Below are 19,575 nucleotides of genomic sequence, written 5' to 3' on the forward strand. Positions count from 1 at the left end.
GTCTTATATCTTCCTGTATGTTCTGCTGAATTGGCTGTCGCCTGTTTTCTTCATCATTGTGCTAGCTGATTATCTGGATTTAGACACTTTAAAACTTTCTGAGAAGAGATGTTGGAGTTCTAATATTGATGTATTTCCTCAGAGGAGTTTAGTTATTTGAATGTCTTGCACTTAATGTTCTCTTATGGTGAAGACCCACCTGCAGAAAGCATGTGTGTCCATCAACTGTTAATTCCTATCATCAGCTTACACTATATTTCTCGTTAGCTGGCGGAATTCTTTCCCCAGTTTGGTAATGCAGTAATTCAAACATATTTCTTACAGCCTGAAAGTGTGTACTAGGCACCATTTAAGTAAATATTAGAGATGCTTCTTGCTTCCATGAACTTGTAATTACAATAAACTCCTCAGAGTGCTGGACTCAGACAGTGGATTGAGGCAGTGGGGAGGAGGATGCAGCATGAATAATTTTGGGCCACTCACAGTTAAATGAACAGTAGATGCATCCTTTGAATGGAAAAGTAGCTACTCTTGGCAGTATTTTGGAAATAATCTCATCTTTATTTAAAAAAGCAATTGAAGTACTGAAACTGTACTGGACATTGGTGATGGGACTTTGAAAGTGGTACTGCTGCCGTGTCACCAAGAGAAAATAAAATTCCTGTTTATCCTAATGTACTTTTCTTCCAGAAAAGCAAAAACCATGTTGCTTGCAATTTTTTATCTCCCATCATGTTTATTGGATTTAGTTTGGTTGTATTAACATTCATGAGAAATTGCTGCTCATGTGTGCTAATTTATACAGGTTTTTTTTAAGTCAGCAGAACATTTTATAGAGGAGGTATTCTTCTCTTTTGACATGCGTTTAAAAGTTTAAATTAGGTTATGAGAAATAGTGTCTTGCATTAAGTTTAGCTTGTTTTAATAATATCTTAGACCTGTGTTTCTGAGATTGAGGAATAAAAGATCTTAAGCAGTATGAGAAACTGATTTGAGTTTTCTTAGTTTTGAGTTTGCTTATGAAAGAATATTCAGATTATTTTCATTGCTGCTGTAATATTTGGGTTGCACTTACCTCACTGGGAAGTTATTTAAAAGTGAGTTAAATAGTATGGGTTCAGGAGGAATTTTCTCTTACTAGCACCATGAATAGCACAATCACTTGAGAGAAAACAGGCATTCATTATTCAAAATGAGTTTATAACAGGAATGAAAATTTTAAAATTTTTTCCTTTCTGTTCATTTTTAAAAGATGCAATGAATGAAACATCTTTCTTTTTTTTTTTCCTGTTGGTTGACTTTGTTGTCACCAGTGGTGAGATGCTTCTGCTCTCATTCCCATAGCTGGAGTTCTGCTGTTGCGACTCTGGTGTGTTGACCTTGGCTGCACACCAGGTGCTCACCAAGCCACTCTATCACTCCCTCTTCTCAGCTGGCTTGGGGAGAAAAAACAAGATGGAAAACAATCCGTGGGTTGAGATAAGGCAATTTACTAAAGCAAAAGTGAAATGTTGCATGCATGCAAACAAAGGTTTTATTCTCTACTTTCCATCACCAGGTGATGTCAAGACACTTCCCAGGAAGCAGGGCTTCAGCACATGTAGTGGTTGCTCTGGAAGACAAACACTGTAAATGATGAATGGCCTTGCTTCCTCTTCCTTCTGTTGGCTTTCATATCAGCAGACATCCCTAACATCCTGTAGTATGGAATATCCCTTTGGTCAGTGGGAGTCAGATGTCCTGGGTATGTCCTTTCCCAGGATTTTGCCGAACCCCAGCCTACTGCTGGTGTGGGAGGGCAGAATGTTGGAGAGAGGGTGCTGATGCTGTGCCAGCCCACACTGGTGTGTTACCAGTGCCTTTCCAGCCACCAGTGCAAAGCACAGCACTGTGGGGGCTGCTGTGGATGAACTCCATCTCAGCTAAACCAAATACAGGACACATAAATGAAGTTATTTAATAGTGAGAGTTTATTCAGATTAATAGTGAGCTTAACTGATGGGTGGCTTCCTTTTTGAGCTGTGCAGTCTGTCATACCTCAGGTACAGAGATTTTCTATCTGATTCCAGCCTGTTCTTCTGTAAGATGAAAAAACATCATGCGCATAGCAAGACATTTGGTGTGGGTTTAATTCCTGTGTGCCTATGGGCATCCCCCAGGTTGTCATATAGTTAGACAATAATTTAGGGGATTATCTTGTTTATACTTCTGCTCCAAGTGAGGCTACAATTTCCTGGTGAGATCAGGTTGCTCAGTGTCCTATCTCTCTGAGTTTTGTATATCTTCAAAGATGGAGATTTTGCATCCTGCATTTCACCACCCTGGCTGTAAACTCTTTTTCCTTTGTCTTGCCAGAATTTCCATGGTTGCCACATGCATTGGCTTATTCTAAATCAGTACTTGTGGAGGAAGTATTGTTTATTAGGTGACAGGTTTACATACATTGTTGATGCTAGTTCAACATGTTAGTTTTTAATTCCAAAGTCTTGGCATAGTTAATCTGAAAGAGATTTTTCTGGAAACGTGCATTTGATTTTAGGAATAGTTGCAGAGGAGAAAAACAGTTTTCTAAATTTAGAGTTATCTGTGTGAGAAATAAAGCTATTACTCATGCACATGTGCTAGAGATCAGTGATAATGTGGAAAGGTCAATATCAGTGGACAGTGAATTACAAACCCCCTCACTGTTGGGCTGCAAGATACTATGTATTTATTCTAGCAACATTGTGCTTGTCAGTAGAGTACTGCTATAACATGCTTTTGCATAATTATTTGTTGACTACATGAATTGCATTCAGCACTGGAGTAACACAGGCAGGGCTAGTGTGAAGCATCTCTTAAGACAATCTGTGCTGTAATGAATTGTATTTGGTGGCTTGCAGCTCACTAAAAGATAAAAAAATATTCAATATATTGGAGCAAACTTCCAGGAACATGAGAGGATATATTAAACAAAGAATACTTGCTCAAGTAATTGCCCTTCTGTGTGAAGGAGGAAAAGAGCAAGTCAAATACAACACTGGGATGAGCATTGGTTCTAAGCTTATTTTTCTTGTCAAGTGTTGTTATTTTTTCAGGAGTGTTCTTTGTTTTGCCTTATCTTTGTTATGTGCTGAACTTTTTAAATACAAAGAGCCTTTGTCAATACCTAAAGCATTTGAGTTTGAAGAATTAAGAAATGTTAGGTGCATTACCCCAGGACCTTACTTGAGGGCTGTTGGAAGACGCGGTTCAAACCTGCTGGTTAATGGGCAAAGAAGAATGCTTTGACAGGGAATTCTCACTGAGGTTGAGACTGCAGAATGTTGTCGTTTTGCTCATCCAGACAGGCCTAATTTCTCTTGGTAAGCTAAAGGGTATAATAATCATTTTAAAATGGGAAAATGCAGGGCAAAAGCTCAGTTCACTTGAATGAGTGTGCGTGGAGATGTGTTTAGAAGGTGGGAGCAACTGGTGTTATGTGCACTGTGACACGTGCCAGTGTTTTAACTGAAGACAACACACTGAAATCAGAGGAAAATGGGCCTGGATGTTTCAGCATGAGGTACTTTCTTCTGGAGATTGCCAAAAGTATCCAAATATATAATTTTCATATTCGCTACTGGACACCATTTCAGAAATATGTGTTTTTAGCTGGTGTAACTTGCATTTTCTAATTATAAAAGAAGACCATATTAATTATTTGACCTATTCACTTCAATATCTGTTAGTTCCTTTATTTGTTTCTTTCCATTTCACAACACTGACTAGGGAAATCTGTTTTACTTCAGTTCATTTTTAGTTTCATTTTGCAGTTTCTTTGTTTTATCCATATCTGCAGATGCATGTGTTCTAACGGCATGCCATTCTTAAAATAAATTGCACTGTTCCATCTGGACTATTGTCTGGGCACTGATTGCTGGTTGAAAGAAATTCAATTATGTACCTTTCAAAATATTAGAATGCTCCACCTCTTCTTCACATGGAACAGTTTTTGATTAGTAGGCATTTGTTCTATGGTGGGTTTGTGGGAGCATCTGAAGATAAGGAAATTCTCTGTTATGTGTATTAGTTATTAGAGGGTGGCCAGTGGTGCAAGGAACTGAACTTGAACATTTATGCAGCCAGTTCACTCTGCTTTTGTGATGCCTGGAGTTCATTTGAGAAAGATCAATTTGAAATGAAGTACAAGTACTCAGCGGGGATGTAAATCATATTTTTTGGAGTATACTCAAAGTATTCAGCAGCTATGGTTGAGGACAAAGCCTGATAAAGACAAAAGGTGGAATTTTTTTAGAGAACTTGATTTACTTGAGTAAAGTTGGAAAAAAGACTTCAACATAGTTTCACATACAAACTTAGGAAAGTAGGATTTAGAATGGGCTGTTATGTTTTGTCATTGGGAGAGACTGCTTGCTGCTGTTCAGGGCCCCACTGGAAAGTGTTCTTGTAGGTAACTGGGTAGAGAGAGGGCTCACAATCTGGCTGTACTCAGGAACGTGCACTCTCCAAAAACCTAGGAAAGCTTGTGTTTCCTTCTTGCTGGTTGGTGGAGACATTGTGGTGATCTTGTTGATGACCTCAGTGGGAATCTGACTCCATCTGTCTTGCCACTTTACTCCCAGGAACTGGATTTCTCAGGCAGGTCCCTTGACTTTGCTTTTCTTGATGGCGAAGCTGGCTTCTAGCAGAATCTGGGTGATCCTCTCTCCTTTCTCAAATACTTCCATTCCTGTGTTCCCCCACACAGTGATGTCATCAGTATATGGTAGGTGTTCTGGAGCCTCACCCTTTTCCAGTGCAGCCTGGATCAGTCCATGGCAGATGGTGGGGCTGTGCTTCCACCCCTGGGGCAGTCGGTTCCAGGTGTACTGCACGCCTCTCCAGGTGAAAGCAAACTGAGGCCTGCATTCTGCTGCCAGAGGAATGGAGAAAAATGCATTGGCAATGTCTATAGTGGCATACCACTTTGCTGCCTTGGACTCCAGCTCGTACTGGAGTTCCAGCATGTCCGGCACAGCAGTGCTCAGTGGTGGGGTCACTTCATTCAAGCCACGATAGTGCACAGTCAATCTCTATTCTCTGTCAGACTTGTCCACAGGCCAGATGGGACTGTTGAAGGGTGAGTGGGTCTTGCTGACCACCCCTTGGCTCCCCAGCTCATGGATCATTTTGTGGATGGGGATCACGGCATCTCAATTCGTCCTATACTTCCGGTGGTGCGCTGTCAAGGTGGCAATTGGCACTCGTTCCTCTTCCACCTTCAGGAGACCTACTGCAGATGGGTTTTCTGATAGTCCAGGCAAGCTGTTCAACTGCTAATGTCCTCTGCCTCTATAGCCACTATCCCAAACGCCAAACTGAGTCCCTTTGGGTCTTTGTAATAGCCATTCCAGAGGAACTCCCAATTTCTTATCATGCCATGATCCAGCTTGAGCCTTGATAATAAGACTGTCTCATATGTAGTCCCATACCTGGATTTGTCTTTGACAAGGCCATCATCTCTGCTTTCTCAAAGTATTTGGCTACAGTCTTTTGTGCGAGGCTAAGACGAGTCATAGGTGAAAGAAGAGAGTGAACTGACTGATTAGGAAGGTTCATCTTTCAGATAGATAGATAGATGGATGGATGGATAGGTAGGTGTTTTCCTCTCCATTTTGTCTGTCTAGGATTAATTTAATTCCTTTGTTCTTTGCCTAGGGGTAGAGTTCATGGGCAAGTGGCTTTTTTTTCCCTTTCTTGTGGCAGTAAATCTAGGAGGAACTGTGTGCCATAAAGTGTCTGTGCTTTGGCACATGATGTGAATTTGCTTTCTGTGAAGCTGCAGACGTGGCTCAGAAGTTCATAATGATTCTGATCCCACTGGAGGAGGAGAGGGGGACCCCCTTTGGAGGGAGGGAAAAGGACTTCTGCAAAGTCTACTCCCATACCGTAGGCACTGGCCTTCCTTGGGAAGAACAGGGGAGATTAAAAACAGAGCAGGGAAAGGAAAGAGCCAGTCTTCCAATGTGGAGGGCAGAGCCATTGCTGTCAACCTGAATTGTTTTGGAGCAATCTTAAAGGCAGTATTTTGTCCTTCCAAGCAGTGTCATAGAAGGAAAAAGTCGCAGCAGAAGGATAAGTAACACTTGCTTGAGTGCTCACGTGTATGGTGTAATGAGGAATCTGGTTTTCCCTGCTGAGCATCTGGTTCCCCCTGCTTGCTTGAACAGCATCCAGTGGGACATAGCAGCCTGTAAAGCCCAGGCCACATATGTGCTGATTCCTCTGGGTATGTGCACAATGAGATTTACTTCTCTTCAGGGAAAAATGACCAGCTGTCTCAATCAATGTGTGATACTAAATTAGTCTGTATATAACGAAGAGAAACAGCTAGCAACTATATCCAGGGACAGACCCTTTCAGTCAGTAAAATGAAATGGATGTTATTCTTAGGAGAATAATTGCAGCTGCTGTGGGCAAGCTCTAGTTTTTGTGCAGTCCAGACAGATGTAGCAGAAGAATGGGGATATATTGATATGTCAGAAAATCTGGGGAAAGTATTAGTTGGGATGTGATGAACTGCTCTTGTAGATAGCTGTTTGATTGTCCCTTTGTTCTCATTCTGATGCTCCTGTTCCTGATAGCAGCTGAAGCAACAACTGCTTCAACTGCCCTGCAGCATCAGCTGGCAGAAGAGTGGTGGGAAACCCAGCACCATATGAATGGTTTGGTTGGTTGAAACAGCCAGCTGGTTTGGCTGTCTGAACGGTGTTTTATAGGACCAGAAGATTTCTCAATACATGGCAATAAAAACTGAGCTTGTTGTGATGATTAAAGATGCCAGCAGCATCTTCAGGTGTCTGTGAACTGATAGTTTCTGCTGGAGTGATTTTATGTAAAAACCCCAAAACCATACTGAGATTCTGCCTCTGCCCTTGTATTGCTGGCATTTAAGAAAGCACTTTATTAATCATTCTTATAAAAAATTGTGAAGTGTCATCCAATGCCTTGATTTTTCTTCATGTCTCCTAACTGGGACTACTGTCTGGCAGCACTCAGCAAATAAGAGTTGACTCTGTTTAGTGTTCTTATGTATGCAAGAGCTGGGCAGGATGATGAGTTTTTCAAGTACACTTCCTATAGGTGTAAGTCTTTGAGAGTTGACAAAGGGAAATACAGTCACTGAACAACCCATGAGTCAGTGAGAGACCCTATTGGTGAGCTGAGGTTATACAAACATTGAGAAAGTGTATTTCCAGTTCTGACTCTTGAAAACTTCAGAGTGGGGTAGCACATGTATTAGAGCAATCCTTGATGTATAGCAGCAGTGAAGAAATACTGCTCTACAAATGATAGCTTGAAAAAGAGCAAATTGCTCTTCTTCAAAAAGAAGAAAAGCCAGCTCTCTGATCACTCAGAGGTAGGTGCATAATTTTAGGTTCTCATTCATATTCCTTCGAGAACTTTGTAAATTGAAATGTGCAGAAAGTGTGATCCTCCTGTACCTTAAAGTCCATCTCTTGATAGTTTTTGTCTCAGATCAGATTAATTTTTGAGGTTGGACGTTTTCCAAGGTGAGACTTTGCATTTTACTTCTAATTCACGTGACTAGTCCTTGCAGCTGCCAGAAATTTCATTTTTATTATGAGTTAAACACAACTTTTCTCTCCTTGTATTTAATGTCCAAGTCCTTTCCTCAAGAGCGCTTTCAGGTTTAGGTAAAGAAATTGGATTTTTACCACATCAGCTGAGCAGAAATTTTCTGTTTTTATATTTTTTTAACTAGTTCTGTCATCATATAGAAGTTTTCTCTGGGCTGCATTATCGAAGAAAAAAATCAGAGTTTATTTGGAAAACCCTGACTTAGGTTTAAAGAGTGGTTTTACTTCCCATTAAAAAGATATGCTGCTGTGAAAATACCATTGTTTTAAGTCCCATGGATCATTGCACAAAGACGAAAAGGAATTTACGTGCTTGACTGAAAAATTGCTTTCTCAGTATGGTGATACTCAGCTGTGTAGCCCAGACAGCCTTATGAGACAATCACATGGAATGAAAATCTTGTTATCCCATTTCTTTCTTGATTAGGTAGAATCAAACTTTGTGGTAAAGAGTTTCAAAAGAGGACAAAAAGTGATGGTTTACATTTCTGCATTTAATGCATTCTAGCCCTGAATGTCCCTAATTGAGAAGAAGTGTAGGGCCAGCAATGCCCTTTAGGTCTAAAATCTGCCCATGGTATCTGTAAATAATAATCTGTTGGTTTTCCTCAAAAAAACTTTGGAAACAAGTATGTTTTTTCTTTGCTTTTTCTTCTTTTTTTTTTCTTTAGTCCTAGTTGTACGTGTCTAGCTTAAAGATGTCTCTTGTTAAATATAGTTTTGTTCAAAGCTCTTTTTTTATGAGTTGTTTTCAAAACTTTCTGAGATATGCCCATTGAGGGAACTATAAAATCACAAGGAAGTTATTGATTGATTTGATTTTATACTGTGGATTTATTCCCTAAAAGCACAGTGAAGTTCATATACTGAAGACTTTTGGTGGAATTTTGCCTTGATGTAGACTGTAGCAGACATTTACACCAAAGGTTCCCCAAGCAGCACTTGTGATTGGTTTTTTTCTTTTTTTTTTTGCAAGGGACTGGACAAAAGCTTTTTTTTTTGAAGGTCAGCTTCTGTTTGTTGTTAAAAGCAAGATTACAAGTGTAGGGCTTGGTTTATATATTTTTATCTTCTAAGAGAGTATAGCTTCTTGTGACTTCAGAATTGGAGCAAGAATCATGTTAGAAGACATAAAGCTGTAAAAGCCATGGTCCCTGCAGTTGTGATCATGAGAATGATCACAGTAGCCTTATTGTTTGCAGGCAGTCTCATTACTCTGGGCCAAATTCAAACTGTAAATTGTTTAAATTTGCTGATTTTTATCTAGAAGGAAATACATATTCATGTGAATTGAGGGTTCAGCCCATCATGCTTTTTGCATACAATCTGAGCGTGGGCTTCTAGGCTGTTGTTCTTGAATTAGAAATTCAAATATGGGTAATTTTAAATTGTTCTGACTTGTGCTTAGTTTTAAAGAAATTAAAGTGCTTTTTGCTTAAGCACTGTATTGTGGTGTGGAGATTGAGAGTGTAATGACAAGATCTATAATAATTTTTTAGGTGACAGTAATGTAAAGGAGAATACTTGCTGTTAAAGGACTTTTTACTTGTCTTTCAGTGTGTTCAGAAAGGGATCAGAGATGGCAGCTTAATTTCTCTATGAAAAATAAGAATTTTTAGTACAGGATTTATTTGTTTTGTATCAGTACCCCGTGTGTGGTAGGTTCTGTTGTGTGGATATAAAAGTAAATTCTGACTGTGCTTTTTGTTGCTGTATAAAAATTTTATTATTAATACAGGAACTGTTTCTGTTTAAGCAGCGTGTATATTTATACATATTGAATATGGAGAACAACATGAATTGCCTTTTGCCCTTTTACATTCTTTGAATTTTTTCTTAGGAAGCAAAACGTAAATACATAATAGCTTGGTATGCAAAGGGAAGTATACTAGCATAGTGGAAGGAAAGATATTCAGAAACATGCCTTCCTTTTGGAGAAAGCTGTTCTTCCCAGTATTGTGCTAGTTAGCCTTCCTTTGAACAAAGCCACTTCCACAGTGTCTGTAATTCCTGCATGCAAATTTAAACTTCTCAGAAGATTCTTTAAAAGGATTTTAAACATTATCTATTATATCGTGACACATAATGTCCTCTGTGGTAATGTGGGAAGGTGTGATAGAGTGAGGGATGTGGGAACCCGACTGCTTGATTCTTATTCTTCCTTCTGTCCCCTATTGCATTGAAATGTCTTCCTTTATTTTGCCTGCACACCAGTCCCAATTATGAACATCATCATCTCAGCAGGTTCCAACTGTGTTATTACAATTAAATATATTTAGTAGCAACTCTTTAATATCAGTAAAATGAGGTACTTAAAGGGTACTGCCTGAAGTGTTTGAATCTTAAAGTTTTTCCCGCAATCTGTTGTTACGTGCCAGATCAACTTCAGTTCCTGAGCATGCAGCATTTCTACACCCTCCTACAGCTCTTCAGCCAAAGTCTGTGTTTTGCTAAAGTATTGCTTCATGTGTCATCCAGAAATTACATAATCCCTCTGCTCCTGCTTTCCTGTTCTAGTCCAGCCTGTCTACAGCGATACTCTGGGACGTAGCACGTGTACATTCCTGTTCTTCTTTCCTTCTAATGGATCCCAATGTCTGTAAGCCCATGGCATGTCATTCAAATGAAAGGCCTGTGTGGCCATCTACATGAATGAAGATATACTGAGGTATAGATTGCTGTGGATTCTGCAAGTGTTATAAACCTTTCTTTTCCTTCATATTTAGTCAGTTAAATTTGTGTTAACTGAATTCCTGTCTTGCTCTAGTCCTTGCATCAGCTGGGTCAAGAATTTTGCTTTCTCTGTGATACAGTTAGCTTATAATGAATTTGAGAAGTAAGTTCTAAATGGTCCTCATAATGGATTGCTAAGACTGTGAGGAGAAGCTGTCAAACTCTTGATTAGCTGTTCTGTCAGAGAAGAATAGCAACGAGTCAAAACTATGGACGCCTTCCCAGGCAAGAATTTTGTGTTATTCCAAAGAGCTCTTTCTAAAGACGTTTACCCTTGTAGTAATGCCTAAAGCAGCTTTTAAGCAGACAGAATACCCCTCTTAAAATGAAATATGATGCTCCAGGGTGGTTGTAAAAGAAAATGCTGTTTCTGGTTCAAGTCACATGTAATAGATCATGGTGGTTAAAGCTCTTTGTTGGTAGAATGAATCAGTATTGACTGCCTGGTTACTCTTGTGGGTCATTACCTTGTCAGTTAATTGGAAAGCTTGTGAGGGGCTTCTCTGTGACAGTGTTTTGTGGTAGAAGAAAACAACCTGGGAATAAATGTAGTTAAAAGCAGTTTGTAGTTGGTAACGATGGCTGGTTCCTACATGGTTTTGATTGCTGTGTGTGTGTTGTATGATGGGCTAGTCTCTGCAAGTGGTAAGGGATTCCTCTGGTATCACTCTGAAGGCTAACAAGGATTTGAAACAGAATATTACTGTGGAATTCGTGCCATAAATAAAACAAATGCACTTGTAAGAGTCTGTGTGAATGTTGTTATCTGTAACAGAAGGATCTTTAGATTTGAGTTGCTGGTTAATCCAGCTATCACTAGCTTGGGTCAAATGAATTACTTACTAATGATAGCCTTTATTGATATTGGTCAGATTAATATAAAATTCCATTAAAACTGTCGTTCCACAAAATTATCTTAAAACCATAGTTTTGTTGTCATTGTAGTGGCAGCATTTGATTCCTTTTTTATTTTTTACTGACTTGTTAGAGACTCATGAAAAAGAAATCTAGGTATAGGGAGAATGTTTTTTCCCACTCAGCACCTGGTCCTGAAAGTCTGCATGGGTTTGTGCATCCTTGTTAGCAGTGCAGATTTGACAACTTGGTCCTAGTTTGCCATGTTGTTTTGAATGCATTGCTTCAAAAGAGGTTAAAAATTGATCTCTTTTCCTGTTAGCTGTGTGAATTATGCAGAGCAGTGAAATGTATGAACCTGAGGGGGGCTTTCTGTGAGGAAAGGAAACAGATGAGAGGAAGAGCACACGGAAGATATTTGTTAGAGTTGCCATCTATATACTGTTGTTCTTCTGGCTAAAACTGCACTTTATATTTTATTATGGCCTGGGCCTTTAGACTTGAATTTTATGAGGCATTTTCACTACAATTGGGTCAGTCACCCAGTATTCATTCAATTACACACTGCCGCCTTGCTGCTGCCCCTTGACATCTGTACACAAAGCCCATCTTTTTTTTTTTACATAACCTGACCAGCTCAGATACCAATTGTGGGAGATGCTGAAAGTAACTGGGAGCTCCAAAGCATAAGAGAAGTGGCTAAATAGTTCATTCTGTCTGGCATGCCCAGAGGCAAGCAGGGAGCTGATAATGGCATCATTACACCAGCAATACTTTGTGTTTTGCACATATATTGCTGTAGGAAAGGGAGACTTTTGAGACTCTGTGAGAAATGTCATTAAGCACTTCTACATAGGTAGGCAGCTGCATTTCTGATTGTTTCATTGCACAGGTGCTGGGGTGGTAATGAGGTGACAGGCCTGGCTGGGCTGTAGATAGGAAAGATGTGTGCTCCTTGAAGCAGGGTATTAGGGAGAGCAATGCAAATAGGTGCCTCATTAATGTGATTAAATGATACTCTGAATTCTGCCTCTGAGGCTATTTCACTCCTGTGTGCAGTTTGCCAGGATGGTCCAACCAGCCTTTCTGTAGGTGATCAATAGCTGTTTGCAACTCCAACTTCACCTGCTTTGGGATTCATGCTCGTGAAAATGCTGACTCTTGAACTCAGGAAGCTCAGGAAGTGCTGTGCTTGGAAAATCAGGGCAGGTTCTCAAAAGAAAACTGAAATGCATACAGAAGAGGAATGCATAGGCAGCAGGGGCTGTGTGCATGTCAAAACAGGCACTCTGACTGAGTGTGCTTTCTGAATAACTGTGGCTTTTGTTTCTTTCACCTGTAAAATTAATACAACACTGCCTTGGCATGCAGGAGTACCACTGAAATAAACCCAGTGATGTCTCTGATACGTCTGGATATTTCAATGCCTAACACTAGAGAAAAGCTCAGAAATATATCATTAGTTCTTTTTTGGGAAAAAATAGTAACGCTAAGTCATGAAACAAATAGTTTTTATAACACATAAGGCATGAGGAAAAATTGAGATGCTGCTAATGGAGTGTGCTGACTGTCACATACACAGAACTGAGGTGTTTGACAGAAAAGAAATTAGTGTGTGATAAAGTAATTGAACAATGTAGAAAAAGTGTACACCTCCTAAGTCAGAGAGAGGGGAGTATAAAAGCAAAAATTGCAAAAAATAACCTCTCTCCTAACTCCTGATGTTTGATTTGCTTGGATTTTTGAACTTCATGTTAAAAACGTAAATGGCGGATTTATTTACAAGAGCCAAAAGAACAGGTTTACTTTAGATCTGATAATAGAAAAGTAGGAAGCCTCCATGCTTCTAATATATGGAAAAAACTCTTTCATTTTGTTAATATAAGCATGGATGATGCATCAGTTTCAGCCCACTGTTGCATCAGTTTGGTGAAAATATTTGGTAAGTTTTTATGGACCTAACGCAACTGAGTAGTGGTATTTCATATAAAATTACTGTGAGAACAAGTGACTGTAGTTGAACTTTTTCTGGTAGAGCTGAAAACTGGGTTGTAAATTGCCAGTTCTTTGTGTCAGAAATGCCTTTGTGTTGGGTTTTTGGATGATGGTCTAGCAAAACACCAGTCCTGGACATTTCTGGGAACTTCTCAGTTTGCTTTAGGTATTATGATTACGCAAATAATCATAATTGTGCTTCAAAGGGTAAGTAAAATCTGTATACTTGTTAATAAAGAACTGTAAAGGTGATGTTGGTTAGTCATTAGCAACCCTGAATGAAGCATAGTTTTTGTCTTGATATTGACTCTGTTGTGTTGGTACGAGTCAGCTTAACACTCTATTTCCATAAGAAAATGTGTCTTGTGTAGAAGGCCATGTTGAGCAGAGGTTAACTTTTTTATTTTATTTATTTATTCTATTTTATTTTAATTCCTTCTAGCCTTCAAGAGAAAGAACAATTGTACAGCATGTCCATTAAAGAAACTACTGCCAAAGTAAGTACATGTTTTCAGTTCTTCAGAATATTTACAGAAGCAGATCATAGCATGCATATTGTCTTTGTTTTAGGAAGTTGGTTTTGTGGTGCTCCTTCTAAGAAGATTTTGCACATAAATATTTTGAAACGTACACTGAAAAGCCCTCCCCAACTTTTTGTTTGAACAGGCCACAGGGATTATAATACTTCAGGAAGCAGATAGAGTAATGTCTTCTTTCTGAGCTTTTTTACTAGCAATCCATGCTCTTGCTGAGGTCTCTATTCAGGAACACGCTCCTCAGTTTCATGACACTATAGTCAAAACTGAATGCTTTGGCTCTTAATACAGAATCTCTTCCTTTCTTGTCTAACTGGTTTTGTTGGTGTGAAGGGCAGAGCATAAATGAAGTACCTCTTTTCCCCACCATTTCACTAATAATCTATCTAGCAATCTCATTTTCATGCCCTTTAAAAATACAAAGAAAAATGATATAGCTTATTTAGCACAATTTTTCTTTCTAACTAGAAATGTTAATCCTTTTCCTTTATCTTTTCTTATTTCATGGGCTCCTTTCAAGAACACTAAAGTTTTATTTCAGAATGGCCCAGTTGCTCCATGAATGCTCTAGGAAAAAAAGATCCATTTACTCTAGACAATTCACATAGATCTATATAGAACAGGAAGTGAAAAATATTTCTGGGTTTTGATTAATAATGAATTTATACTGTGAAATAAACTTGTTTTTCATGTTTTCTCTAATAGCAGTTACCAAAATCAGTAAAAATTTTGTCCTTCATCATCTTCTTCCTAATCGTCTTGGCCAACACTTTGACTGTGCACTGTGGAAAATATAATTTGAAGACTGCATCTCATAACCACTCATTTCTTCTCTTCCAGTCCATTTTGAGCTCATTTTCTCTATTCCTTGCTTATACCCACATCATGGGAAAATTAATATAGACTATAACAATGATTACCGCTGTATTTTTTAAATGACTATGAATAAAGGGTCAAGAAAATTATTGTAACTGACCTACAGCTCATCTACTAAAATGAATGAGACATTAAGTAGCTCAAAGTGACGTTTCAAGTGTTGCTTCAAGCCATTTGCAAGCTAAGCATAAGGTATGGAATTTACCTTTTTGCCAGAAAAAGTCTCATGAGGTTTTATTTTATCACCATAGTAGCTAGACACTTTTTCAATAGCAGCTGAAGCCACTGGGTTACAGTAGAGAAGTCTGTGAGGTAGTTTGTCACAGCTTGGATTTTTTTTTCTTTACATTTTCAATAGGTAAAATACTATTTTAATTTTATTCCAGTCCTATGTGATTACTTTTATTTGTTATAGAAGATAAATAGGAAGCATGTAGTGAGATTCCTCCAAATAATTTCCTATTTAGTTTATTCATATCATCTCATCCTATTATTTTCATCTCAAAATAAATAGAGCTGGTCTTTTAAACCTTTCTATTATATGGGGAAAATATTCCTTTGTCAAAGGTCTATCCTTTTCCCCTGTGCCACTGGCATTTCTATGGCCTTTTCTGCCTCCTCTCTCTTGTTTTCAGCTGTGACTGCAAAAGCTAATTTCTGCCTGCTAAGGAAGGGAGTGCTGCCCCTTATTCACCACCTTCCTTCAGAAATTAATATCTGCTTTCACTAATGGCAAGATTGTGATGTGTGGGAGACCAGGTAGACTGTTCCTTCCTTTAGGCAGTGTTAGCAGAATTTGTTTATCTTTTCCAAGGTGCTGGTTTTAAAGAAATGTGAAGGTTACTCAAAACTTCTTTTCTCTTGAGATGATTGGAGAGTCAATTCCAGTGCTTTACTTGCTGTCCTTGTCCCTGTTTTTGCTGCTTTAGATTAAGATCATAAGCTGGAAAGATGGAAGAGGATGACAATGGGCAGACTTGCCTTTGATATTTTGCTGTTTTTCATCTTGATTCCTCATATCTTTGCTAACCAGCTTCCTACTGGTTTCAGATAGACTGCTTTTTTGAGTAATATTTCACTCTGAATGCAGATTTGTAAGGTATATTCCTAAACAAAAACCCTTTTTCAATAAAACCAAAAAGCCTGCTTTAAAAAAACCTCAGAAACCACTGAAGAGGATTTTAAAATAAATACAGTAATACTTGTCTGCAAAAACACTTTGCTGAAACTGAAGGAGATTTTTTAGACTTTTAGACGTTTAGACTTCGAGCTTGTTGGTGTGTGGGTCACAGCAGAGATGGTCACTGAGAGCAGTCAGGCTGGTTAGAGAAGGATGGTGTTCACTGGGAGCCCAGGACACTGGCTCTGTGAATGTTCCCCATCTTTGTTAGCTAAGAAATAACCTTTCCTTGGTGGCTGAATAAGCTACTGTAATGAATAATGGGATCTATTATGAAGATACAATAATTATAAAAAATGAAAAGGATTGGAGCTTATAGAGCAGCCCTGATGTAACTCAGAAGCAGTGCCATTAGTTTAGGGGATATTACTTTGTCTTTCTCACTTGCTCATTTAGTTTTGTTGAACTATGCCATATGATAGGTCTGAAGATTAATGTTGTTCATTTATCTACAGAATACATGTGACATTGATACAAGCAGGGGCCCAGCAACCTCCTTATCTCATGTTCCAGAGGAATCATCTCCGAGTTGGAGGGGCTGCCTTTCTGCCTCTGGTCCCTGCATTTTGGTCCTTTAATAAAGAGTGCCAGCAAGCTTTGTTCTGACAGTGGGACTTAAAAAGTGGACAGTGCTCACTAGAAACTGATTAAACATCCCACCTTATTTTGCATAATTGCCAAACAGCTGTCTAGTGATAATGACTTTAACTTATTACCAGCATGGGATATATTCATGCAGTGTTCCTGGAGCTGAAAGATTCCCCATCTAATTGCAATTCACTGAGCCATTCAATGCCCCTAAAGAGAGAGTACTGCTTGGAAAGAAGTCATTAAAAACTTTCAGATTTATTTTGGAGATGGGAGACAGAAATGGCCTTTGGGTTTTTTAGGCACGTTTATTCACCTCTGACAGGTTTGGGGTTTTAAAAACATTTTAACTGAATTAGCTGGTGAGTTACTTAGAAGGGGGTGCCTGAAACAAACTGAAATATCTGGGAATTAAAAAATTATAGTAGGTGCAGAAGTCATATGTGTTTTTAAATTAATAGGATGACTCTGAAGTCTTTACAAATAACAGTTACTGCTTGGAGGATAGTTCTGTTGACTCAAAAAAATTGACCCATTTATAGTTAACAGATAATCTCAGCAAAGTAAGAGGGTGTTATTAATTCAAAAGGATTTAAAGCTAGTGTTATGTACAAATTATTATAATTTAATTGTACAAACAGGTAAACCATTAGAACTATAAAGTTTTGCTCTTTAAAAAGTGAAGTGATAACTGTGCCTCTGTTAATAAGCATGGCGCTTGTTTTTGAGGAAGGAAAGATAAAAGTGAAGGAAGGCAGGGAAACTTCTTTCTGGAGATTGCTTTTCATGTGACATCATTTCAGAACTGGCCTGTGCCTGTCTTGACTATTGCTTTAGTTTTGGTTGCAATGAATGAAATGTTTTCTTAAGTGTCAGCTACTATTTTAAGAAAGTGTTTGGCATCTGCCTCCAAAACAAGGGATTTGCCTTGGTTCAGTGAAAGGTTTTTGTTTATCATTTTGCTTTCCTTCCAAAATGATGCCATATGGAGTACACCCCAACATTTTGAATATGTGGGGCTTGTATAAATTTTGCATGGTGCATAAGCTCCTTCTGAGGTGACAATGTACGCTGAAATGTAATTTCAGTGAAATTAAAATTCAGTAAAAGCTGAATTTCCTTTTTATTTTTTCTCTATTTTTTCCTATCTCCATGTTTTCAATACCAAGACATATTGATTGTTGAAGGACCTCCAATTAAAAAGATATAGAGAGCAAGGGAAAGTCAGGAACATGAACCCTAGTCATCTGTGTCCTGATGTTAAACAAAGTACAGTATCAAGCTGATATAGCCTAATGTGTTGCCTTTTTTCAGTTAAAATGCAGAGCATAGTGTATTTTGTATAAAAATCAGTGCACATTGTATGTTACGGAATTTTAATCTCCAAATACTGGTTTAGTTGTGCTCCACTTCAAGCATGATTATTAATACTGAAATTGTGCAGAATTTGTACAATGACCATTCTTCTGTGTGCAGCCTCAGTATGTAGTAGTGGAACATGTCCTCTCTCATGCAGGTAGCTAATGGTATTAACCATTCCCTGTTTAAATAATAGAATGTGCAGCACAGCTTGGACATTTTGATTCAATGTTGGGTGTTTCTGTTAAGACATCACTTTTTATTAAGCTTTTTTACCTTGCTGCAGGATGTTATGTCATGTCTGTTAACCAAGAATATTTGAAGCCCCATTTCAACTGTCTTATACTTTTACATGAATGAATTCTATATCATGGCTGTCTGCCTCAATTTAGGTTTGCACGAGTCAGAAGCTCTGCAGTACTTTGAGGAGGAAAGTGAGTGATATTGAGACTCAACTACCAGCTCTACTTGAAGCCAAAATGCTGGCTGTTTCAGGTAAGTTTTAAAGTAATGAGAGGGATTAACAGTGTTAAGGAGTGTATTAGAGTAGTTATTGACCTCTTCGTAACACCCTTGTTAGGGAAAGTTGTTCATGTGCTTGAGTAGAGCCCTTGAAGTCATGACCAGCCTGGCAGAACTAAACTATGGCTATGCCATGCCTTGTGTAATGTACTTCAGGTCCCTCTCCACAGTTTGGAACTACTGGCAAAGCTGATGCTGTGAGGTAGACCATTAACATGCAAAACACATGGTATTTTTCCATAGGTGAAATTGATGTATAATCATCAGTAGCTGTTCCAGAACTCCTCGAGTTACATTCTTGGAGCTCTCTAGCTAAATTGTAAATGTATACCTAAGGTATCATAATTACAAGTCTGGCTTTAAATGACACTTTAAAACGGAATACAATAATTGGCAGCTTCTGCTGTTCAGATCATTAAACAACTAATGTTGGCAGCAAAAGAGCATTTTCATCCTTGGAGCACTCATGCATATTATTTACAACCAGTAAACCACTGAAATGTGATTACAGAGTGTGATACATAACAGCCTTACATGCCACTTGCTTGGGATGGCTGCACTGTTCACCAAGGAAAAAAGGCAAATCAGCCCTTTCTTTTAAGTTGGAAGAGGTGGGTTTTCTTATTCAGCAAATGTTTCAGTAGGTGTCTCTCTGCTAAACACCTGCCTCAGAGAGGAAGCTGAGTAGAAGGGAATGTGGACTTGAGTGCAAGGAGTTTTCCAGCGTTACACCAAGTAAAGAAAGGCTAAAAGATTTTTGATACATGTCGAGATTTAGCTCTCCATATGTGATTTACCTTTTCAATTATATATAAGGATCTATATTGCACACATAAATGATTTTAAAATGAAACCTTGGGCAGTCGCATGTTTTGTTTGCCAGAAGTGGATAATGTCAGACTTGAGCAAAGTCTTAAAGGAAATTAAAGCCCAGATCCTGTGTTGGTGCTGAGCCAGTTTCCTTTCTTCTCATAATACCTTTTTAAAATGGAAATCCTCTTTATTTTTCTCTCAGCCTGTAAGAGGTAAATCAGGCAATTGTCCTTCTCTCCCCTTAGACTGTTTAAATGTAGGTGACTTTCTCACTTTCAGAAAAGGGGTTTTATGGCTTGGGAACAAAACAGCCCATTAACTGGACATGCAGTAGTAACTACAGACTACATGTAGGAAGCAGTTGGCCAGAAAAGCTGTATCTCAGTCTGACACTTGGAGAGAGTGAATGACAGCTTGAGGATCATTTCCAAAACATTCATAACAGCATTTTATACTTGTTAGCTCTTAAAAGAGGTTGGTTGTTTCAGGAGTGAAT

The 19,575-nt window shown here is 38.6% G+C and overlaps 1 protein-coding gene across 2 annotated transcripts in view; it reads left to right on the top strand.

Annotated features, from left to right (window-relative positions):
• The window catches only part of DISC1 (DISC1 scaffold protein), a 169,429-nt gene that overhangs the window by 45,130 nt on the left and 104,724 nt on the right, over positions 1 to 19,575 (top strand). For both annotated transcript variants that reach the window (XR_009114279.1, XM_058021063.1), the window contains exons 7-8: positions 13,648 to 13,702; positions 18,137 to 18,239. Coding sequence is in view for 1 of the 2 variants with exons in the window: in XM_058021063.1 (XP_057877046.1) it covers positions 13,648 to 13,702; positions 18,137 to 18,239 (158 nt within the window). In the remaining variant the exon portion in view is untranslated. The remainder of the gene's footprint in view (positions 1 to 13,647; positions 13,703 to 18,136; positions 18,240 to 19,575) is intronic.

The sequence above is a fragment of the Melospiza georgiana genome, chromosome 3 (genome assembly GCF_028018845.1).
Source record: "Melospiza georgiana isolate bMelGeo1 chromosome 3, bMelGeo1.pri, whole genome shotgun sequence".
NCBI classification, from domain to species: Eukaryota; Metazoa; Chordata; class Aves; order Passeriformes; family Passerellidae; genus Melospiza; species Melospiza georgiana.